At 41.6% G+C, this 25,231-nt stretch overlaps 2 protein-coding genes and 1 long non-coding RNA gene across 4 annotated transcripts in view; all 3 read left to right on the top strand.

Moving 5' to 3' along the window:
• LOC309484543 overlaps positions 1 to 675 on the top strand; it is a 1,430-nt gene extending 755 nt beyond the window's left edge. Inside the window, exon 2 of the long non-coding RNA XR_014200906.1 lies at positions 1 to 675. This exon is cut by the window's left edge and continues 88 nt beyond it. This is a non-coding gene — a long non-coding RNA (uncharacterized lncRNA).
• The window catches only part of LOC309484501 (myelin basic protein-like), a 28,386-nt gene extending 14,193 nt beyond the window's left edge, over positions 1 to 14,193 (top strand). Inside the window, exon 4 of the mRNA XM_082150877.1 lies at positions 12,916 to 14,193. Within this exon, the coding sequence (XP_082007003.1) occupies positions 12,916 to 13,154 (239 nt within the window). The 3' untranslated portion in view covers positions 13,155 to 14,193. The remainder of the gene's footprint in view (positions 1 to 12,915) is intronic.
• On the top strand, positions 13,182 to 25,223 carry LOC309484500 (myelin basic protein-like). Of its 2 annotated transcripts, XM_082150875.1 has the most exons (5): positions 13,182 to 13,314; positions 20,725 to 20,826; positions 20,935 to 20,961; positions 23,535 to 23,612; positions 24,608 to 25,223. In XM_082150875.1, exons 1-5 carry the CDS (start codon positions 13,198 to 13,200, stop codon positions 24,641 to 24,643), a joined length of 360 nt encoding a protein of 119 aa, XP_082007001.1. In that variant the 5' UTR covers positions 13,182 to 13,197; the 3' UTR covers positions 24,644 to 25,223. The 2 variants fall into 2 exon arrangements, with proteins under 2 accessions (XP_082007001.1, XP_082007002.1); XM_082150876.1 differs by lacking the exon at positions 20,935 to 20,961 and having other exon boundaries at positions 20,725 to 20,830; positions 23,512 to 23,612.
• Positions 25,224 to 25,231: the final 8 nt, after the last annotated feature.

Genomic DNA, 25,231 nt, shown 5'->3' with positions numbered 1-25,231 from the left:
TAATATTTCACTGTTTTTACTGTATTTTTTATCAAATAAACATTAATTGTTTGAGACGTTTGAATAGTTTAAATCTCTGAACATGTAAAGCTTGTTAATGTTTACAGGGAATCATCACACGTATCATAAGAGATCATGTGGTGAAGGTTTATAAAAACTGTAAGTGTGTGTGTGTTTGAGTGAGTGTGTGCGCACGTGTGTGTGTGTGTGTGTGTGTGTGTGTGTGTGTGTGTGTGTGTGTGTGTGTGTGTGTGTGTGAATGAATAAGTGTATGAGTGTGTGTGTGAGTCAGCAGTGTATGGAGAGAACTCCAGCTGGCACCGGCTCCTGCCTCCATATTCAACAGCTGATATTGTTAAGAATCTCCTCTGTCACAGCCACTGTTCACTGAGTGTGAGTGTGTGTGTGTGTATGTGTGTGTGTGTGAGAGAGAGTGTGTGTGAGCTGATATTGTTGAGAATCTCCTCTGTCACAGCCACTGTTCACTGTCAAACGTCATCGCTCTCGCTCTGAACAGGGTTATCATCAAACTACCACAACATCTCTGTTCACTGGAACACAATATAAGTACCAGCTGAAACACTGAAACTGAATCAAAATTAGAAATGTTGTCTTGGCAATAAACTGAAATAAGTTTAGAATGAAGCACTAAAATTGTTAATAGGAAATGAAAAATTTAAACCTAAATACAATGAAAATGAAAGCAATGCAATGAAAAACGAATGAAATGACAAAATAAGTAAACTATAAAATGAATTAAACAAAAAATTTGACTAAATTAGCATGAAAACTATAAAAACGTATAAATATAGAGGCTAATTCAGATTATTAATAAAATTACAATAACACTGCTATAACTATTTTAAACAGCATTTGTCTTATTTGATAATTAAACATGCAGGGCTCTATCTTACACCCAGTGCAATTGACTTTGTACAGCGACGCATGTATCATTCCTATTTTGCACCCGACGCACAGCGGACTTTTCCCTCCACAGACGCACGTCAGTAAATTAGGGAATGAACTTGCGCTCCCGGGGGCGGTTCAGCGCAAAGAGGAGGCGTGTTCCGGCGCAAACGTTCCCTGGTGCTATTTTGCAGTTCCAGAAAACAATTCCGCCACTGACCAGGAGAAACCTCGTCTAAAGTCAGTGGCGCGTTATTCAGATGCTATTTTAAGGGCGCATGCTTGGCCATAATGTAGCGTGTGCACAACGCACACACACTTTGCTTCTCTCATCTACACACAGACGCAGAAGTTCACATTTTTAGAAAACCATACATAATTACAAGGAAAAATATTACCACACGAGGGAAATCATTGTGGTGTCCATGAAGATGTGAAAAAATAGGCATAAATCTAGCTTACACATTTACCCAAATTATTATACGCCTGTTTAACCGAAGCTAATGTGTGTGTGTTTCTCCATCCCCAATGTCACTTCTCTGTGTTTTACGGCCCTGACGAGAACGTCGGTCTCCTCGGCTGTGAACCGCTCCTGGCGTGCGTCTGGCAAATCCGCCGTTATAATAGCAAACCGCCATGGAACAAGCGCGCCTGCTCTTAAAGGGAATGTGAGATGACGCTCTGATTGGTTTATTTCACGTTACGCCCAAACCACACCTATGAGTAATGAAGCTACTTCAGACCAACACATTTTACATTTACATTTATTCATTTAGCTGACGCTTTTATCCAAAGCGACTTACAATTGCTATATATGCTATATAAAGGCACCTTGGAGAAACTCAACAGCAGTGCAAAATATGAAAAGACAATGCAGAAAAGCAGAGCGCATGTGGCGGAAGACAAAACTTGTAGTCCATTATAACATCTACAAAGACAGCCTTCATGCTTTCAATATGGAACTAGGCAAAGCTAGACAGACTTTCTTCTCAAATATTATAAACAGTAATTTAAACAACACACGCACTCTTTTTGCTACTGTAGAGAGACTGACAAACCCCCCAAGCCAGATTCCCAGTGAAATGCTCTCAGACAGCAAGTGCAGTGAGTTTGCTTCCTTCTTCTCTGACAAAATCAATAATATCAGAAAGGTGATCAGCACATCCTTGAGTTGCGCTGGGGTCAGACAGATCAAACCACCTGAGAAAGTAGTTACTATGTCTGATTTCAAAGAAATTGATGGCAAAATTTTGGAAGAAACCGTACAGCACCTTAAAACATCAACCTGCGCTCTTGACACACTTCCCACATCTTTTTTCAAAAGTGTGTTAAACAGTTTAGAAGCAGATCTTCTAGAAGTGGTAAATGCTTCACTTCTCTCTGGGAGTTTTCCAAACTCCCTAAAAACTGCAGTTGTCAAGCCCCTCCTGAAAAAGAGCAATCTGGATAAGACCATATTAAGCAACTATAGACCAATCTCAAATCTTCCTTTCATAGGTAAGATCATTGAAAAAGTTGTCTTCAATCAGCTGAACAAATTCTTATGCTCGAATGGATACTTTGACAATTTTCAATCTGGTTTCCGACCGCACCACAGCACAGAGACAGCGCTCATAAAGATAATAAACGATATTCGCTTAAATACTGACTCAGGCAAATTATCAGTGCTGGTACTACTCGACCTCAGTGCTGCATTTGACACTGTCGATCATAACATACTTCTTGACAGGCTGGAAAACTGGGTGGGGCTTTCTGGGATAGTCCTAAAATGGTTCAGGTCATACTTAGATGGGAGAGGTTATTATGTGAGTATAGGAGACCATAAGTCTGAGTGGACATCCATGACATGCGGAGTCCCTCAAGGCTCAATTCTTGCGCCACTCCTGTTCAACCTGTATATGCTCCCAATGAGCCAAATAATGAGAAATAACCAAATTGCTTACCACAGCTATGCAGACGACACACAGCTGTACTTAGCCCTATCGCCCAACGATTACAGCCCCATTGACTCCCTGTGCCAATGCATTGATGAAGTCAACAGTTGGATGTGTCAAAACTTTCTTCAGTTAAACAAAGACAAAACTGAAGTCATTGCGTTTGGAAACAAAGATGAAGTTCTCAAGGTGAACGCATACCTTCACTCTAGGGGTCAAACAACCAAAAATCAAGTCAGGAATCTTGGAGTGACACTAGAGTCAGAGCTTAGTTTCAGTAGTCATGTCAAAGCAATAACTAAATCAGCATACTATCATCTGAAAAATATTGCAAGAATTAGATGCTTTGTTTCCAGACAAGACTTAGAGAAACTTGTGCATGCTTTCATCACCAGCAGGGTGGATTATTGTAATGGACTCCTCACTGGCCTTCCCAAAAAGACCATAAGACAGTTGCAGCTCATACAGAACGCTGCCGCCAGGATTCTGAGCAGAACCAGAAAATATGAACATATCACACCAGTCCTCAGGTCTTTACACTGGCTCCCAGTTAAACTTAGGATTGATTTTAAAGTATTATTACTGGTATATAAATCATTCAATGGCCTAGGACCTCAATACATTGCAGATATGCTCACTGAATATAAACCCAACAGATCACTCAGATCATTAGGATCATATCAGCTAGAAATACCAAGGGTTCACTCTAAGCATGGCGAGTCTGCTTTTAGCTATTATGCCAGCCGCAGCTGGAACCAGCTTCCAGAAGAGATCAGAGGTGCTCCTACTGTAGTCACATTCAAATCCAGACTCAAAACACATCTGTTTAACTATGCATTTACTGAATGAGCACTGTGCCGCTGTTCGTCCGACTGTTTGTACTGTATTTTATTTTTTATTTTTCTAAACTGTTTTAATTATTCTTATTTCTTTTTATTATTTTAATTTCTTCTATGTAAAGCACTTTGAATTGCCATTGTGTATGAAATGTGCTATATAAATAAACTTGCCTTGCCTATATGTCAGAGGTCGCACGCCTCTGGAGCAACTAGGGGTTAAGTGTCTTGCTCAGGGACACATTGGTGTCTCACAGTGGATTCGAACCCGGGTCTCTCACACCAAAGGCATGTGTCTTATCCATTGCGCCACCACCACCCCTCCATTTTAGATTTGCGTCGGAGAGTCATTTATCCCGCCGGTATAATAGCAACAGCCGAGATCCGCCCACAAAGTTATTTGCGTTTCGCGCTTGATACTTGCGTTTCAGATCGTTAAAATAGGGCCCTTGGTGTTTCTGAGATCACAGTTTTAGGGCTGTCACGATAACAGAGGAATGCAAGCAACCGCGGTTTCCGTTTTCATAATGCTATGCCCTTCTTGACTAGTCTAGTGTAAAACAGGTTAATAATCATAACAAGAGTGAAGAATGTATTTTTTTCCACCAACTCTTTTAGTCAAGTCTCTGTGTGTGATTTTACACTAAACAAGATTTACAGACCGTAAACATAGATTTGAGAGAGAAGCCTAGAGAGCTTGATTGAGTGTGTGTGATTACCTTCATCTGTCCTTCTTCAGCTCAAGTCATATATTTGTGAAAAACAAAAGTCCGAAGAGGAAAGCGAAATCTTTGTCGTAGCATCCTGTCAACATTTAAAGGGTTAATTCACCCAAAAATGAAAATTAGCCCATGATTTACTCTCCCTCAAGTCATCCTAGGTGTATATGACATTCTTCTTTCAGACGGACACAATCTGAGTTATATTTAAAAAAAATGTCCTGCTCTTCCAAGCTTTATAATGGCAGTGAATGGCTGTTTCTGTTTTGAAGTCAAGTCAAGTCATCTTCATTTATATAGCGCTTTTAACAATGTAGATTGTCTCAAAGCAGCTTTACAGAGATAAGCGTATAATTTAAGGTAACAGAGATTGTTTCGGCTTTACAGCAGAGTTAAGTTATTTCCATCTAAAGTTAGTTTTAATTGATTTGCTTCCGTCGCAACGATCATTTGTTATTAAATTAGGGCCGCTAAGACGACACCATTCTCTCTACACAGACTTTAAACGCGAACCTGTGAGAAACGCTGATGGCGTTCACATGCACATTTAGAATGGGTTCTATAGTTATGTGCGTTTGAATATACGCAGGTTTGGAATTCCCTACAAGCCAAGCCTAAACAAAATACTTGTCTTTCCTTATAAATTTTGATAAGGAATTTTATTTTATTTGTTGCTTTGGGGTAGGACCGCGAGACGAATTTTCCCGACAACGCCTTATCTGTAGAGTGGTAGTGGGATCCTCCATAGGGAGAGACTAGTTGGCACTTCAGCACTGCGTTGTCATCGGTCCAGGCGAAGGTCCTTCGTCAGATCTGGATACGGCCTGGATCCGGCAGGCTGCAGGAAAAACCTCGGGATAAACACAGACACTAAAATTAGCGTAGATGCCATTCTTCTCATGATGTAACGAGTACATCAGGATTTTTGGGAAGTGTTCCCGGTTCCGGCTGACCTACTATATGCAGCCTAACATTAAATTATAGAAGTCTATAATGTATTATGTGAAAGCTAGGTCAAAGAGATGTGTCTTTAATCTGGCTTTGAACTGACAGAGTGTGTCTGCTTCCCGGACAATGGTAGGAAGACTGTTCCAGAGTTTTGGTGCTAAATAGGAAAAGGATCTACCGCCAGCAGTCGATTTTGATATTCTAGGTATTAGTAACTGGCCGGAATTTTGAGATCGTAATAGACGTGACGAACTATAATGCGTTAAGAGCTCGCTCAAGTACTGCGGAGCTAAACCATTCAGTGCTTTGTAAGTAATCAGCAATATTTAAAAATTGATGCGATGTTTAATAGGGAGCCAATGCAGTGTTGACAGAACCGGGCTAATATGGTCGTACTTCCTGGTTCTGGTAAGAACTCGAGCTGCTGCGTTTTGAACTAGCTGTAGTTTGTTTATTAAGCGTGCAGGGCAACCACCCAGTAGAGCATTACAATAATCTAGCCTTGAGGTCATGAACGCATGAACTAATTGTTCCGCATTTGTCAATGAGAGCATATGGCGTAATTTAGATATATTTTTAAGATGGAAAAATGCAGTTTTACAGATACTAGACACGTGACTTTCAAATGAAAGATTGGTATCAAAGAGCACACCCAGGTTCCTAACCGACGACGAAGACTTAACAGAGCAGCCATCAAGTGTTAGACAGTATTCTAGATTATTACGTGAGGACGTTTTTTGTCCAATAATTAGAAACTCTGGACAAAAAACGTCCTCACGTAATATAAGTCCATAAAAGTGCATCTATTCATCATAAAAGTTAATCTATCCATCATTAAAGTGCATCTATCCATCATAAAAGTGCATCTATTCATCATAAAAGTGCATCTATCCATCATAAAAGTGCATCTATCCATCATAAAAGTGCATCTATCCATCATAAAAGTGCATCTATTCATCATAAAAGTGCATCTATTCATCATAAAAGTGCATCTATCCATCATAAAAGTGCATCTATCCATCATAAAAGTGCATCTATTCATCATAAAAGTGCATCTATTCATCATAAAAGTTCATCTATCCATCATAAAAGTGCATCTATCCATCATAAAAGTTCATCTATCCATCATAAAAGTGCATCTATTCATCATAAAAGTGCATCTATTCATCATAAAAGTTCATCTATCCATCATAAAAGTGCATCTATCCATCATAAAAGTGCATCTATTCATCATAAAAGTGCATCTATTCATCATAAAAGTGCATCTATTCATCATAAAAGTTCATCTATCCATCATAAAAGTGCATCTATCCATCATAAAAGTTCATCTATCCATGATAAAAGTTCATCTATCCATCATAAAAGTGCATCTATCCTTCATCAAAGTGCGTCACACACACACACACACACACACACACACACACACACACACACACACACACACACACACACACACACACACACACACACACACACACACACACACACACACAAACACACGAGGTGGGAATCAATCCATAAATATATATCAGAAACATACAGTTCTCCCGCTTTATGAAACCCTCGGCAATGAGTTCTCACTAATGTTTAATGAGTGTGAGTGTATATTTGTTCTCCTGTAATTCACTCTCCAGAATCACAGAGTGTGTGTCATTAGATTCTGAGCACATCTGATCTGAGTTTCCATCCAAACACTAAAAATACTGGACTGCAGCGTTCTTACTGTTTCTATAGCCATGGATCATCTATCATAGGAATGTCATCTCAAAAAGTGTAAAAGTTTGACTGCAATGTCTCTAGTCGAGGTTGCTGCTTACATTTTTAGGCCAAGATTTGGCGGTTTATTAAACGTTTGGCCTTCTTTAATCCCTCCCTGCGTGTCCCAGCTGTGGTTTAGCTGCAGTAGTTGGAGTCAGGGATTGTGCTGGAGAACGCTGGAACAGACGAGGGCCTGTCTCTGCCCCGTGGGCTTCTCGAGGCCTCATGAATGTGCTCATACAGGGACTGAAGCAGGGGTGGGAGTTCTGGACTCGGACCGCATGCCTGAAGCTCCTCTCAGAGACATGCTTCCCGTGCCTCGGCCCACTGCTTCAGTGTGTGTGGGACATAACCTCGCTCAAACCTCATGCAGACCACAACAACATGACCACAAACTAGGGCTGTCACAATATATTACAATACAAAAATGAACAATATCGTGGATAGTTCACCCAAAATAAAAATTACTGTGTGAGAAAAAGTTTTCAGAGTTTTAGTGTCAGAACTACATTAAACTACTATATATAATGTTGGATATAATGTATAATAATACAACGGGGGAATATTTGTGGGTCCTGATAATGCCAAATGTCTGATGTTACCAGTAAACAGTGGTAACATCATTATTATAAATATATCTAGTCAGTGACAGAGATCAAACATATTCATCTACAATAATTCTGCATTTTCATTTTCATCTTCAGAATCATGAATATTGTTATTCTGGTGTCTCTATTGTCCTGCATTGGGTTTCCAGCATCAAGTCCAAGAATATTCATTTACACACACAATGTAATATCAACTTTAGCATTTTAATCAACAGTAAAAAAAATTGTTAACCTTTTATCATATGTCTTGGAGTATCGCTAAAGTATCGTATCGTGAGTTCAGTATCGTGACATGTGTCGAATCGTGACATGAGGATATCGTTGCACCCCGACCACAAACCTTTATAGAGTTTACAATACAGCCTAGATATGATGTGTATGACTCTATGATGTATATGAGAAGAGACATTAAGATTTTGGAGGAAAATATTCCATGATTTCTCTATATCTAATGCTAGTGAATAATGCCCAATGTAGACCAAGGCAAACATTTGTAGTTAAACAGTATTTAAATTTTTTCCCGAAAATGACTGATTGTTTCGCTAGAGAATGTCTGAATGCCGAAATTTGTCGTATGGAGCCCTTTGAAGCTGACTAAACATGGATTTTGGACGTCAAAAATGGTCTACGTTGGGCACCATTCACTTGCTTTAGATGGAGAAAAATCCTGGAATGTTTCCTCCATCATTTTAATTTCTTTCTTTCTCCGCCTTCACTGCCCTCAATGGCGGGGCGGCAACTGTTGCGATGCAACTGTGTCCTCAGAGCGCCTCCACCGGGCGTGGCAACCCCATGCACCCGTCCAAAGCCTGTAAGTTCTCGTCCACTCTCGTGGCCAAGGCTTACAGAGCGGCGGGTCAGGGCGCCTCCGCTTTACGTGCCATGGCCATCCTGCAGGTCCACCAGGCCAAGGTAGTCAAACAGATGCATGAGGGCAGTGCTGACCTGGGGCTCTCCCTATGGGCGACGAAGGTCACTGCGCGGTCCCTGGGCCAGGTGATGTCCACTTTGTTGGTCCAGGAACGCCATCTATGGCTTAACCTGGCAGATATGCGGGAGTCTGAGCAAACCCGTTTCCTCAACTCCCCTATCTCCCAGGCTGGCCTCTTCGGCGGTGCGGTCGAGGACTTTACCCAGCAGCTCTCGGCCGCCCAGAAGCAGTCTGAGGCGATTAAACATATTCTGCCCTCCGCTCCCGCAAGGCCACAGCAGCAGCCTCCACCCAGGCCACAGCGTGAGACACAGCGTCTCCGCCCCTAAGCCTGCCAAACGCCTGGCAAAGCGGCGCTCCTGAGACGGGCAACCCGGAGTCGGAGTCGTTAGTTCTTCAGGAGATGGTAGCAGGACCACTCCTTCCCCCAAAGGAGGGCCGGGGGAGAATCCTTTGTTCTCCTTTCCTTTCCGCCGCTGGCCTCACGGCTGGCGGTACCCAATTTGTCAAAGAAAGAACTAACACAATCTCTGCCTCCGGGTCCCAAGAGGGCGCGGATGACAGTGGGCGACGCAACGCCTCGCTGCTCTCGTCCCGCCACCAGCTCTCTTGCAGAGGCCCCAAGAGAACGCCACGCCTTCTCACGCCTCCCAAGTCAGGGCCGCCTCTTCCACTTTGCGCCTGGTACGCCTGTAGTTCTTCTGACCCGCTGGTTCGTTCCTGGGAGCCTGGCTAGAGCTTCCCAGCCCGTCCCGCTGGCTCATCCGAACGATCAGGCTCGGCTATGTGATTCAATTCGGGGTTTCGGGGAGTCCGCTTCACGATGGTGGGCAGGGACCCCCCCGTCATGCGAGCGGAGGTCGCAGCCCTACTGGCGAAGGGTGCGATCGAGCCAGTCCCTCCAGCCGACATGAAGTGCGGATTTTACAGCCCTTACTTTATTGTACCCAAGAAAAGTGGTGGGTTACGGCCGATCCTGGACCTGCGTTTCTTGAACCTAGCCTTACACAGGCTTCCGTTCAAGATGTTAACGCCCAAAAGCATTTTCGAATGCATTTGTCCTTGTGATCTGGACTGTCCAGTACGCACCCTTCGTGTTTGCCTAGATAGAACGCTGTGTTTCAGGACCTCAGACCAGCTCTTTGTCTGTTACAGAGGCCAGCAGAAGGGAAAGGCTGTCTCCAAGCAGAGGTTGTCCCACTGAATAGTGGATGCTAATACCTTGGCCTACCAAGCCCAAGGACTGCCCTGCCCCCAGTGGTGAAAGCACACCTGGGCGTTGGCGCACGTCACCTCGCTAACAGACATTTGTAGAGCTGCGGGCTGGGCGACACCTAACACATTTGCGAGATTCTATAATATCCGTGTAGAGCCTGTGTCCTCCCGTATACTCACTTCAAGTAGCCAGTAAGTAGGACCTGCTCGGTGTCATTTGCTTGCTGCGCCATTCCACTCCATGGACTGGATGCGTGCGCTAATTTCCTCAGGTCAGTTCCACAGTTCTGAACCCTGGGTTCCTCCAGCTCTGTTGATGTCTAACGCCTGTGTTCTGGGCAATCCCACGTGCGTATTTCCACTCTAAGTCTCCTCTGGTAGCACTGGAGGACTTAGGAAGACTTTCCCTTGGCAAGACCACTCTTGCCTCTCTGAGGTTGTCATGTACTCCACCCTCTGACTGGGTTACCTCAGAGATCTTCCATATGTATTCCGCCTAGGTGGTCCATGTGTGTATTCCTAAGTCCTCCCTACGGGTAGGCATCATGCTGGCATTTTCCTGATGGAATCTGCTACCCTGTGTACCTTGGTAACTCTTGCGTTAAGCTTAGCCCTTCGCTTGTGCTGGCCTCACGACAGGGAGCTGTTTCGTCCTCTTGCCCGAACCGCTGTACCGCTGAACGGCCGGCACACACCTCTCGGCTCCTCAGCGAAGAATGCGAATGCGAGAATCACGCGCTGCTCCTTATATACACACACAGCGGGGCGGACACACACACTTATATACACACAGCGGGGCAGAGCTCGTGATGCAGAATCCGCAGACCAAGGTACTTTGCGTACCATTGGCTCATTTTTTACAACTTGAAGGTGATTATGCTCTCGGGCGAGACCCCATTCGTCAGAAGTTCTGACGTAACGTCTCCGTTCCCTCCTTCAGGGAACGAGGGTTACATACGTAGCCGAGACGTTATCATCAATTCAGATGAAGAATTCAGCTTCAGTTCCACCTCTGATTAGGCCTGTGAAACTATTAATAACATCCAAAATAAAAGTTTGTGTTTACATAATATATGTGTGTACTGTGTATACTTATTTTGTATATATAAATACACACACGTGTATGTATATGTTTAAGAAATATTTGCATCTATATACTATATATAATTATATATAATTTATAGGTAACACTTTACAGTAAGGTTCATTAGTTAATTACCTTATGAACCGATAACGAACTAACTTATGAACTAACAATGAGCAATACTTCTACAGCATTCATTTATCTTAGTTAATATTAATTTCAACATTTACTTTTACATTATTAAAATCAAAGGTTGTATTTGTTAACATTAGTTAATGCACTGTGAACTAACATGAACAGCTATATTTGTATTAACTAACATTAACAAAGATTAACTAATATAGTAACAAATGTATTGATCATTGTAAGTTCATGTTAGTAAATACATTAAGTAATGTTAACTAATGAACCTTATTGTAAAGTGTTACCAATTTATTTTATATATAAATAACACATTTTGTTTTGGATGCGATTAATTGTTGCTCAGCCCTACATTTGACAAAAAATTATGCAAATTTGTCATTTGTAATAAGCCAAAACAGAGCGTGTGGACGGTCCTTTATGAGTGATTTGGATCAGCCACACGTTCCATGATGGACTGGAGAGATGAGATGAGTTTCACTGAGCAGAGAATGTGCAGAATCTGGCCTGGGGAAGTTATTCCAGTCACACTGTTCCCTTTGTCCTTCTACAATAACTTTGTGGAGGGACAAAGAGTCTCTGTGAGGAACACTAGAGTCAGTTCAGATTCTCCTGTGTTGTGCGGTACAGTCGAGGCTTTGTGTTCCTGCTCCGGGTTCAACCTGACGACCTCCTGAGGAAGAGCCGCGCTGAAACCTGCGGAGAACAACACCATCGTGTTCGGATCATTTCACTGACTCCCTCGTTCGATCTCGCTCATCAACATGAAAGAATCTTTATTCGAGTCATTTCGGTCATTTATACGTTATTACTTTTAACAGCCAGATTCCCGAACACATCCACCTACGCAATCTTGATCATAATCTGAATTAAGGCGAGGCAAGTTTATTTATACAGCACATTTCATACACTATGGCAATTCAAAGTGCTTTACACAGAGAGGGATTAAAATAATCACCAAATAAAAGCAAGGAAAATTAACTGGCGAAACACGACTGGTGTGAATCATATTTTCCTCGGAGCTCAGGGACGGACTCACGGGGACCCTCGGGTTCACTGATCCATCAGTAATTTACCCTCCGAGGCTCTGGCTCATTTGTCATGTGACACACGCAATGAGTGGACCGTTAATGAATGACCCATCACTACATGTCAACTACTCATGTTCGTTACGATGGATCATTTCTAGGGGAGTAATGATCCCCTTACGTCACGATTCAATACATATCACAATACCATATTATTGTGATACTCCAAGACATAATTAAAGGTCAACCACAAATTATGAAAATGCTAAATTTGATATTATATTGTGTGTGTAAATGAATATTCTTAGACTTGATGCTGGAAACCCAATGCAGGACAATAGAGACACCAGAATAACAATATTCATGATTCTGAAGATGAAAACACAGAATTATTGTAGATGAATATGCTTGATCTCTGTCACTGACTAGATATATTTATAATAATGTAGGACACTTTAACTGGTAACATCAGACATTTGGCATTATCAGGACCCACAAATATCCCCCCATTGCATTATTATACATTATATTCAACATCATATATAGTAGTTTAATGCAGTTCTGACACTAAAACATTAATTTTTATTTTGGTTGAACTATCTACGATACATATTGTTGCATTTTTGTTTTGCGATATATTGTTAAACCCCTAAAAGTGATGATATATAAGTGTGTCAGTGCAGGAAGATCAATATTATCTTTGAAAATGATATTAAATGTCCCCCCTAAACTAAGCAAGCCAGAAGCCAATGAAAAAAAAAAGAAAAGTGATGATTCAGTGCTGATGACAATGGTGTGTGTGTTCAGGACTGGGGGAGGCGGACCTGAACCAGAACAATGGCTCTTCCAGCAAGAGTCCAGCGCTGAACGACTCCACGAGGGAGGCAGTGGACCGGAGCATCGGCACGACCCCTGACCCCGACGGGCCCCGCCCACACCTGACCCGCCTGTTCTCTCGGGACGCCCCGGGCCGAGAGGACAACACCTTCATGGACCGCCCCTCGGAGTCGGACGAGCTTCAGACCATCCAGGAGGACCTCGAGTAGATCAGCTCTCGCCTCTCCTTCCTCAGAGACTCACTCGCTCAGCATGGCATCCGCAAGCTCCTCACAGTCCACACTCCGGCTGGGCCGAGCCAAGAAGAGCCCGACCGTCATGGACCAGATCGGCAAGCTCTTCGGAGGGGAGAAGAAGAAGAAGGGAAAGGTGAGGATTGAGCAGGCTTTTCTCCAGCTACTGTTCTGCTGGCTCGAGTGCGTCTCGACCGGCAGGTTTCCTGTGATTTACCAGATGATTTCTCGCTTTTTAATGACTTTTATCTTTCATCTCAAAGTGTATTGTGTGCCAAACCTGCTGTCGTACAGTATATCCAGTGTTGAATTAAGCTGCGGTTCGGGATGTAATGGGATTTTACTGTGATTCAAGGATCGTGAGAATTGTGTTTATAAACGTGACGTTTTTGCCTTTATAAGATTTTCAGATGTTTGAAGCGCCTGTACAGAAACTCTTCAGTGACAGCACACAGAGCTCAGCACAGACGGTACATGTGGTGTATCTCCACATATCTAGGAGCTTTCATACAGTATATCACATGAGCGTTGAACATGTATTTTATATCCACATGAGAGTCCGGTTTAACGCCTCAGGGTTTGTCACGGAGGCTTGGTTTCAAAAATGAATTTGCATCTTTTTGGAAATGATTTGTTATGCTTGTGCGTTTATGCAATTTCTAAAGCCTTAACTTTTAAGAGGGAGGTGAATATTAGTTTCTTCTGAAATGTACTCATATTTAAGCCGTTAGATTGTGAGATGAGATCTCCGTGATGTACGTTTATAGTCGTGACCTTCTCTTTAAAGTGCCAAAGGATGGTTAGCAGTGTTAGAGAGACTGAGATTGTGATGTTCCAGCTGTGTAATAGCTCTGTCTCAGGGAACTCGTCTCGTCTCTGTGTAACAGTGTTCACGCACTAGTAACCCCTAAACACTGTGTGTCCTCTGTGACAAGAGCTTGTGTAACAACCCTGACGCTGTTCCTGTCCTCAGCTTTTCACATTTGCTTGATTAAAATATATCTAACAACATCAACACTGACTTTTTTGTTCATTTGTTTAGAAACGGTGAAGCCCAGATTAAGGCTAGCGTGACATCGCATCTTTTGTTCCTTCATCTTTTGTTCACACACACAATGCTAAATCATACAGGGGTAACGGTGAAAACCAGATGTTTGCATTTCCCAGAATACCTCGTTTTAAAGCAGCTTTACAGAGAGTAACACCGCTATGCTTCATGTTTTAGGGCTGGGCGAGATATATATATATATATATATATATATATATATATAGAATATTAGCAATATTATCATCAGTATTATATATCATGAATATCGAATATTGTTGAAAATTAATATTAATAAAGAAAAGTCTGCTTTTTTTTTTTTACTTTGTGGTTTTTGCACTAAACACTTTGAATGTGCTTTAACAAGATAACAGTTTGTCTGTTTGTTTTTAATTGTGGAAAAAGAAAATCACCTTTTTTAATTATTCTAGAGCAAAAGCAAAAATATTGAGATGTATAGTATATGGCTTATCATCAATATTTAGAAAGATTTTAGGAATATCATCCAACCCTGATATATATGATCGGTCCATGTTGTGTCTATATTGTGTGTTTCATCGTTGTCACCGGAGGATTGTTACGGTGTTGAAGAACATGAACTACACATTCACAGTAAGATCTAGAACGTGCTTTTACAGTATAGATCAGGTGAATGCTCATTTCATGCAGACTTAAAGACAGGTTTTGTTCTAAGCAAGAGTAAGCTGTTCTCAAACAGTATTCATGAAAAGTATTAATATAGTCTGATCATATTGTACTGACAGAAAACTGCTAGTTGATATGAATACTGAGCACAGATGCTAACACTGTCCCTGCTAATACACCGACCACTGAAGCTCCAGGTTCTCCTTCACTAGCGGTGTTCCTGACTTCAGTGACATCTGGAGGAGACGTTTGTGTTTCATGAGCAACACGCTCCATTAAACCATCAAAATATGAGGAAAATATGTTCGATTTTAAATAGGCAATAACAAAACATTAAACTTGGTTACGGTATTTATCTATGGAAGCTTGTTTCCGCCACAGAGTAAGAAATAAAAAAGGTAATTGCGACTTTTTAATCTCACAATTCTGACTTTGTTTCTCAGAATTGCATGTTTATATCTCGCAATTCTGACTTTATAATACGCAATTGCGTGTTATAAAGTCAGAATTGTGAGATATAAACTATTCTGAGGTAAAAAAGAAAAAAGGTCCGTCTTTTTATTCTCTTAGAATTGGACTTTATATCTCACAATTGTGAGAAAAGATGTCAGAATTGCGTGATATAAAGTCGCAATTGCGAGAAAAAAAGTCCGAATTGTGAGATGTAAACTCACAATTATCTTTTAAAATGTTTTATTCTGTGGCGGAAACAAACTCCCATATTTATCTGACAAAATTGTTTGGCAAATAAAGTCAAATTACAGCTATAGGTTTTATTTTACTATGCAAAATATAAAAATAAATAATGCATATAAAAACAAAAATCTGACAGGAAGAAGCAAACATAGACTACAACATAATCAGTTATTAATATTCTGTTGGTTCTCTCTTGTTTTTGCTTGTGTTCATCATTTCTTTTTGTTTGACAGGACAAAAATTATGTCGCACAATTTGTCATGTTTCATTGTGTTATTATCACAAATAAAACAATCGACTCCAAGCACAACTACGCAATATGACTACAAAATCTTTAACTCATTCATAATAATATTTAAGATATAAAAGTATAAGATGTTGCTGTGTGATCATGATAAAGCTCCAGTTATTCTCTATATCAGTGTCAGTGTTCCTGAACTCCTGAAACGCCTCCATTGTAGTCTTGAGTTTCTTCCGGGAACGAACACGTCACAATATTCCTCATTATAATAATTCATGCGCAGAATAAATGCATTTATGTTCTGTTTGATGTTATTAATCAGGTGCTCAGGCAAAACAAATAAAATTTTCATTTACTTTTTTTGTCAAAAAGGTTGAGCTACAAATCCATTGGTTTGAATAAATGAGTTGTATATTTTTTCTTTATGCTTTATTTACCATCAGGAAAAATGACTTGGTATTTTAATATGAGGAGAATATCTGTGGCCAGAGCTCTGATCAGTCCGCTGCTTTATCCTGGTCCTCACCTTCACCTCCTCACTGAAACCCCAGCTGGCCAGACACTCATTACTTTCCCAAGATTTGTTAAAATACTGTGAGTTTGTAAACGCTTCGCTTCAGGTTCATAGTTAGTGCTCGTAAACGGCTGAACATTTCTCTCTGCTGCTGAACACAGAAGATGATGTTTTCTAGGATGTTAACCAAACATTCTCGGTTCCCTTTGACTTCCAAAAAATGCAGTACCATCATTCTTCAAAATATCTTATTCTGTGTTCTGCAGGTTTGGAAAGACATGAGGGAAAGTACATGAAAACAATCTTCATTTTTTGGGTGGACTATCCCTTTAAGTGTGTAAAGACAAACACACAATGAGTTCAAATGGACAAGGAAACATAAAAACAAGGAAGTAAAATGTGAAGAATAAGCTGAAAGGCTTTACTGAATACTTGATGAATATTAATTAGGCCATGGTGACACTGATTGGTAACCTTCCTTGCATCCAGTCAAGTAACCTAATTAATATCTGATGTTTTATTAACAAAGTTTGGGAGAAGCATGTTCAGATAATTAACCTAATAAACACGGGAGGAGCATGTTCAGTTAATCAACTCAGTTAACGAGATAAGAGGAATATACACAGCAGACGTGCCTCTATTCCATGACAGTTTCCCAGCATCCCTCCTCCATCTCCTCACTTCTAACTATTCCTCTCCCAACCCGGGATACGGGACTTCACTGGGTTTGCATGGCAAATACACATAACCTTTTCTCTAAGCGATTATATATGTAAGTGTGAACTCGTGAAGCTCAGTCTAAGCTACAGCTACAGAGGATGAAGAGGATGAAGGTTTCTAAAGCCTCGTTCAGACTCGGTTCACTCATATCCGGTCCGTGCCAATTATTCCATTCAAACTGGCAAACTAAAAACATGAAAAAAGGGTAAATATGTAATTTTTCTGTATGAACCAAAACAATGAAAGCTGGTGTACCGTTGGGGAATACGTGAAAAACTTGGACATTTCTTGAATATTCCCCCAAGCAACACCAGCTTAATTTTTTTTTGGTTCATACAGAAAAACAAACCGTATAAACCGTTTTCCTGTTGTTTGTTTGCCAGTTTGGATGGAATAGTTGAATGATGTGATGATACACGGACCATATCCAGTTCAACCTTTGCAGGGAGTTTGATTGACAGGCGGTCTGACCAATCATAATCCGCCGAATCCGCCATTTTGTCCGACGAAGCAGTCAGGAGAGTTAGCAGATTAACGTTGGAGGATTTGAACTTGAATAACGGAGTGTACTGACATCTTTCCACGGTTAAAACAACATTCCTTCTGATGTTCATTCATGTTTATTTGATGAATTTCTTTAAAAAAGGACCAACTGCTCCAAAAGTAAAGACTGGTCTGTGTGTCCTCTCCGCTCCGCGATGTGTGTTTCACTGCGTGAGAACATGAGTGTGTGGCGTGAGAGCGCAATGGCTTGTCGGACATAGCAACAGTAACTAAAGGGGGCGGGTCTTTTGGGGGACGAACGGTCATTTGGAATCTGATCAGATCTAACAAGTGTGAAGGGCAAAAAATCACATGAAATGCAATTTTTACAAATCCGTTTCGAGCTTCATTCATGTGTGGTTTGAAATCCAATTCAAATTACATTTCTGGAAATGCGTGTCAGTCTGATCGGATTTCACATGGTTTATGTCACTTTCTCACGCCACGTTAAACGTACACATGTTAGACCTTGTTATAGGAAACATGCTGGAAGTCGCTGCAGAAGCAAGGTTGTGTTGTTGAGCCGGTCCAGCAGAAAATGACAGTACAATAAAGACGTGTTTTGAAACCGGCGGAGACGACATCAGCGTGGACTTCTAATCCTAATCGGATACACGAATAATCGGATTTGGACTGTCAGTGTGAACGTACAGTAGCCTAAGGTTCAACACCCACTGAGCCATCGAGCTCAAGTCAGAGTTATTGCTCAGATCCGGGTTATAGCTGTTCACACTGTTGATTTAAACGTGGCAACATCAGATTCGAGTGCGAACAGATCATGGGCCTGAACTGACCCGCACAAAAGAGCAATGAGAAGAAGCCACACAGAACGAGTCATACGGAAGTAAACATGGAGAACATTAAAGTAAGTATATTTATTAAAATGGTTAAAAGTATTGTTTATTTATAGTGTGGTCTGCCGTGGAAGACAGTTATATTGCACAGGCAATATAAAACACAAACACGAGGATGCAAAAGGAGAGTAGAGTTTCTAAGCCTTCATGATACGAGGTCTCGTGTGTTGTCACATCACTGTACTTCACTGACTACCTGTCACTACTGTCTTGATATGATAACTCTGGGAATGTTAAATCTTTGAAGCGACTGAGCGCAGAATTGTGAGGAATGTTGATCTAGATCGGGGTGGCGAACTCCAGTCCTGCAGAGTTGAGCTCCACCCTGATAAGAACTCAGCTACGCCTGCCTTTCTAGGAACCCTTCAGACCTTGATGAGCTTGTTCAGGTGTGCTTGATTAGGGTTAAAGCAAAACTCTGCAGGACCGACGTTCGCCACCCCTGATCTAGAGTAACGTAAAAGTCGCATGAATTCTGATTTGACTGTTCAGACTGAGGTCGCATTGCAAAACATCTGACCTGTATCGGATGTAGGACCACAAATGGAAGCGGCAAAAATGTGGAATTTAAAAGATCAGATTCCATGTGGTTTGTGCTGATCACACTGTCATGAGAACAACAGATCTGAGTCACATGAGAGCAAAACAATCGGATTTTGAACGACTCTGAACGTAGCTTAAGAGTTTGGACTGCTGGAATGTTTGATAATCATCAGAAGCAGGGGCAGAGCGAGGGCATGGCTTCTGGGGCTTTTTCAAACATATCTATACTGAAATAGTTAGGATTAAACCCCCCACTGTAACCCTCAGACCAGAGCCGTCGCCAGGACATATAGAATGGGGGCATTTCGTGTTCATAGGGGACACATATTTTTATGATCTGAGAAACGGACTACCAACTTCTATATTAACACCAAAACACAAGATAGTCCATCCTACAAACTACACCAGAACCCCTTTGCATTATGCCTACGAGGCACTAAAGCTTTTCAATTCCTCCAACAGCACAATAATAAAAACAATACATACCAAAAAGAAAGTGCAAAAATAAGTGCATCTGTACATACTGAAGTGTGCCAAAGACTTTTAGTGTCCTCAGCACTGAAATAGCTAAAGGCAGCGGGTCTCAGAGTGATAGTCATTTATAAATATAATAAATATAACCTAATTATGTTTCAAGTTCCGTTTTGTGTAATAATGGGTTAAATATTAATTTTCTGATCATTTAAAGGAGATGCGCTTCTCCTTTAAACACACATTTAAATAGATTTCCTTGAAATAGTCTCAAGTTACTTGTCACCGCACAACCTACACATCCCAACACAAAGCATAAAGCATCTACGTTCACAAACCACTGTTAAATTTAACAGATTACAGACTGTAGGCTTCGCAGGATCTGGCATGGCAAAGAGCGCTCCCTTTATAATCTCAAGACGCTCTGTTAGAATAAATGAAGATAACTGCGCAATGAATCTCTAATTTACATAATTGTTATAATAAGGGTATTTTTGCAGAACCGCTCGAAACACCAGTTTTTTTGTTATGTCTTACCTTAATCGGCCCTGATTGGCCACTGCGTTTGGGGGGGGGGGGGGGGGGGGGGGCACGCTGTGTCATCACTGCCTCAGATCACCGGTGTATCTACCAGGAGCTTAGCAGAGGACACCCCGTCTCTTTCAAGGCACTCGAGTCTCGATCTCAACATCGCAATGTCCAGTTCTCCAGAGGCGACGACCCCTGACGATCTTCTCAAAATTTTTAATTCTAATGGCAGCTGGCACAAATGACATCTGGTACACATTTGTACTCGCCCGAGGTTGTCTAAAATGTCTCCTTGATGGTAACAACTGAAATGTAGAATGTAAGCGATGAGAAGAATCCTCTATAACAGAGCAGAATCTTCTCCGATGAGCTTGATGAGCGAGTGCTGCGCTCTTCCTGGTAGACCCGTGGCACGGGGAGCGGCTCCTGATGCTCATCTCTCTCGCCAGTGTCCACTTGTTCTGTTCTGAAGGTGTTTGGCTCTCAGGCACGATCCCAATTCATCAGTCACTGGCGTAACATAGAACGTGACTGACTGATAGGGAACATAAATTAAATCATATCGCTGCCATAACTGTGTGAAAATGTCCCTGGACCAACTCAATGTGAATGTTAAGCCCTGAATGTTTTCAGTGTCTGGCTCCCCCTGATCAGAAGTGTGTAGAAGTGTGTAGAAGTGTGTTGAAGTGTGTAGAAGTGTGTAGAAGTGTGTAGAAGTGTGTTGAAGTGTGTTGTCTTAATCACAGGGCTCTTTTCGAGGAGGTTTGTCTGCGTCCCCTCAGAGGAAAAGTGCGTCCCCGCGCCGCCGTCCAGATGAGAGCGCCGTCATGCACTTCCTAAGAAACATCGTTCGTATCTTTCCTCCTTTTCACTGTTCCTTGCATCTGACAAACAATAAATAAATAAAAATATTTTCAAAGATTCTCATTGTAGTCTCCCCCCCCACCCCCCATTAGGTTTCTCCCTCTACCCCCAAATCTAAGGTAAGTCTCAGTCTTCTGAAGTCATTTCCATATGAGAAATGCATGTTAACATTATGCTGACTAATATATTTAATCATCATGTTTTGCCTTTGATTCATTACATGCAGATGTTTCATGAGGCACATAAAGATCAGGGGCTGTATTCACAAAGCATTTTATCTTACCACTAGGAGTACTCCTAAATTGCACTAAAAGATTTTAGCTAGGAGTTTTCACTTAAAAGTTATTCACAACGCCTTTCAGACCTACTCTTAGTAAAGAAAAATGACAACTCCTAAACTAAGAGTGAGTCTTCGTTGCTATGGATGACGTCATTACTCATGCACGAGCTTGACTGAAGTGACCACCTTGATTGGCTGATGATTGTAACGCGGGAATGATTCCAAACACCTCCCCTACGATGATGAGTGACAGGTGACAGGTCTGAGAATGTGTGTGCTACACAAGTAGTGCGAAGGACGGAAGATGATGAATAACTGAATAAATAGCCTAAATGAATAAAGAGTAAGGCGAAACAAATAGCCTAGTAGCCTAATGAAACATATGGATTGATGCAATATCTTTGCAACATTATTGAATTAATCTGTCACTATATGCCTCTGCCTACGTTTGCAAAGAGTAGAACATTTTTGATTCACAATGAAACGTTACAATTAGTTTACATGCAATGAGTAGCCTAGTTTTGGTTGTTGTTGGTGGCGTTATTGCATCCCTAGTTATGCCTACAATGCAAAATTATTCCCTCGCGATTGGAAGCTCCTGTAGCCGCCGCATACGCATTTCAAAACATCGCAACGTGAAATGCCACAAAAAGTGGTTTGTGAATAGGTCTTAGTGAGTTAGGAGTCCTCTCGACTTCTTTTAAGCTGTCCCAGACTTAGGGTGTACTCACACTAGCCAGTTTGAACCGTGCCCGAGTGCGTTTGACCACCAAAGCGCGGTTCGTTTGACTAGTGTGAGTGCTCCGAACCGTGCCCGGGCTTGGCTCGATTAGCCGGCCCTGGCCCGCTTGGAAGAGGTGGGCCAGAGCACGGTTCAGTTGGACTCGGGCGCGGTTCGCATGCAGTGTGAGCGCTAACCGTGCTGGACTCCATTGTGTTCAGTGAGAGCGCCGCTCTTCCTGTTTATCCCGAAACCGTTGCACCATAATGAAGTAAGCGTGCTCCGGCACGAATGCTGAAACCCTATGTGAGTGCAGGCCAGAGGGGGAGTGGGGAGGGGGGACAATCATACTCGGGCCCGGTTCATGGCAACCGTGCCTAGTGTGAGTACACCCTTAGGTGCTACTTTTAGGGCTAAAATGCTTCGTGAATTACTCTTAGTCAAAAAAATTAGGAGTCCTAAAGTTAGGAGTGACACGCCCATTATTTTTAGGAGTTGCTCCTAAATTCGCCAGTTAGGAGCTACTTTTAGCCTTAAAATTCTTTGTGAATATGGCCCCTGAACTGAATTAACAATTTGATCTCACTCAGTTACACCCAGACATCAGTGGTGTTCAGAATTTTTTTTATCAATCAAATGTAAATTAATTTCCCAGTTACACTTAATGTTGTCACATTTCCCTGGTTAAATAAACATTGCTTTACGTTACATAAAAAGAAACCAAATGCAATTCTCTTTTGTATTTTATTTTACATTAACAATGTAATACATTTTCTGTATATTAAAACCAAGTATAAATCTCATTAAGTTAGTGTTTTATTTTACATGTTTTCCTAAATAACTAAAGGCAGTAATCATTTAAACAATATATATTATTTGTGAACTGGTGTTCATCTGTTCTTTTTAAAAGTCAACTTATTTTCGGATCATCAGTCATTAAGCTCGGTAAGCTGGTCACAGACATGAAGATGTACCGGTGATTTAATGTGATTACTCACTTAAAAACCCACAGTCATCGTGTTTACTATGGAGTTAATATTGTACCATAATTAAACAAACAAATCCAGCATTTTGCAAACAAACTTGATCTGCTTTGCAAAGGAAAATCAGTGATCGAGTTTGTTTGCAAAATGCTGGATTTGTTTGTTTAATTATGGCACAATATTAACTCCATAGTTTTCAGGCCATTTTAAGTTTGATTTTGATGTGACAAAGTGGTGATATCTAAGTGGCTAAGCTGTTTACTTAATCAGTATTCCCTTTAACACCATCATTTTGTTCATTTAGACTGATTTGCGAACCAGGAAGAAAACAAGAGGCAGGATTATCACACAAACCAGTTATATCCGATCATATCCAATCGTGTGATGGCATTGCCTCCTCTCATGTGACTTTCCCTCATTCACTCACTGTCACACTTTGTAATATTTGTGTTGTTTTATGTTTGTAATATGGATTATTTTCTCATCCAGTGTTTGAGGAGGCACTGCCACTGCCTCTCTTGCCTCTTTAGAGGAAATGCCCCTTTCATATTATATTTTATAATATTTTATAAGTAATCAGTAGCTCTGAATTCATCTGTCCTTTTTCGTGATCATCCATTGGCTTTTCTTTGCCATGACTCAAACACTAACCTGATGTCCCGACTCTGGAGACTCGCTGTGACAGATGCACGTCTGCTGTGTTCACAGAGAGAGCAGAAATCACAGAGCAAAGGCCAGAAGGGACGCGGAGACAGTCAAGGCACCTTAACCCGCATCTTCAAGAGGGTAAAGCACACTCCTCATCACTAATGTCCGCACTCCTCATCACTAATGTCCACACTCCTCATCACTTCATCACTAATGTCCACACTCCTCATCACTAATGTCCGCACTCCTCATCACTAATGTCCGCACTCCTCATCACTAATGTCCGCACTCCTCATCACTAATGTCCACACTCCTCATCACTAATGCACTCCTCATCACTAATGTCCACACTCCTCATCACTAATGTCCGCACTCCTCATCACTAATGTCCGCACTCCTCATCACTAATGTCCACACTCCTCATCACTAATGTCCACACTCCTCATCACTAATGTCCGCACTCCTCATCACTAATGTCCACACTCCTCATCACTAATGTCCACACTCCTCATCACTAATGTCCGCACTCCTCATCACTCCTCATCACTAATGTCCGCACTCCTCATCACTCCTCATCACTAATGTCCGCACTCCTCATCACTAATGTCCTCACTCCTCATCACTAATGTCCTCACTCCTCATCACTAATGTCCGCACTCCTCATCACTAATGTCCACACTCCTCATCACTAATGTCCACACTCCTCATCACTAATGTCCACACTCCTCATCACTAATGTCCGCACTCCTCATCACTCCTCATCACTAATGTCCACACTCCTCATCACTAATGTCCGCACTCCTCATCACTCCTCATCACTAGTGTCCACACTCCTCATCACTAATGTCCGCACTCCTCATCACTAATGTCCGCACTCCTCATCACTCCTCATCACTAATGTCCACACTCCTCATCACTAATGTCCACACTCCTCATCACTAATGTCCGCACTCCTCATCACTAATGTCCACACTCCTCATCACTAATGTCCGCACTCCTCATCACTAATGTCCACACTCCTCATCACTAATGTCCGCACTCCTCATCACTCCTCATCACTAATGTCCACACTCCTCATCACTAATGTCAGTGTGACGTCGCTGGCCGGTTCTCATGTTGGTTCTCTCTTTCAGGGAGGAAGCCAGTCTGCTTCATCCACCAAGCGCTGAACCATCACCTCTTCTCCTTTAAACACAGAGGATGACAGATTCAATCTTTTTATTTTTCTAATACAGTAACAATGACTTGAAGAGGCTTCTGCATTGATATGTTACAATCTGAATCGCTCCTGTTCGGTCCTGTATCATGTAGTTGTGTATAATCTTGAGTGTCAGCATGTTTGTCTTGTTGAAACGCTTTGGTCTCGTCTCTGTAGTGTTACTCTTACCTCGTCTGTGAGTGTGTGTATTAGACCTCAGATGTGTTTTCCACACTCTTCATGTGTCCATGAACAAAGAGTGATGCGGTCTGCGTCCCGTAACCCACTAAACATGTTGTGCATGTACTGAGATCCACAACACACGACTTCCGAACACAAACGGGCTTGTTCAGTGTTTAACTCCATGACTGATGTATGTGCCCTTCGCTTGTTATAGTTCCAGCCTTCATTTTCTGTTCATCAGGAAGATACAAAAACAGTTTCCAGGTTAAAGTTATATGAACACCATTATGTATCTCACACTTGATACACTTTGTATGTTATTTTAATTTAACATGCTTTATATTAAAATCAAGTCACGTAAAAACTTGTTCAAGTG

Source organism: Leuciscus leuciscus (genome assembly GCF_965113295.1).
Source record: "Leuciscus leuciscus genome assembly, chromosome: 20".
In the NCBI taxonomy this organism is placed as follows: Eukaryota; Metazoa; Chordata; class Actinopteri; order Cypriniformes; family Leuciscidae; genus Leuciscus; species Leuciscus leuciscus.
The sequence above is the reverse complement of the archived record's forward strand: the minus strand, read 5'-3'. Positions and strand labels throughout refer to the sequence as shown.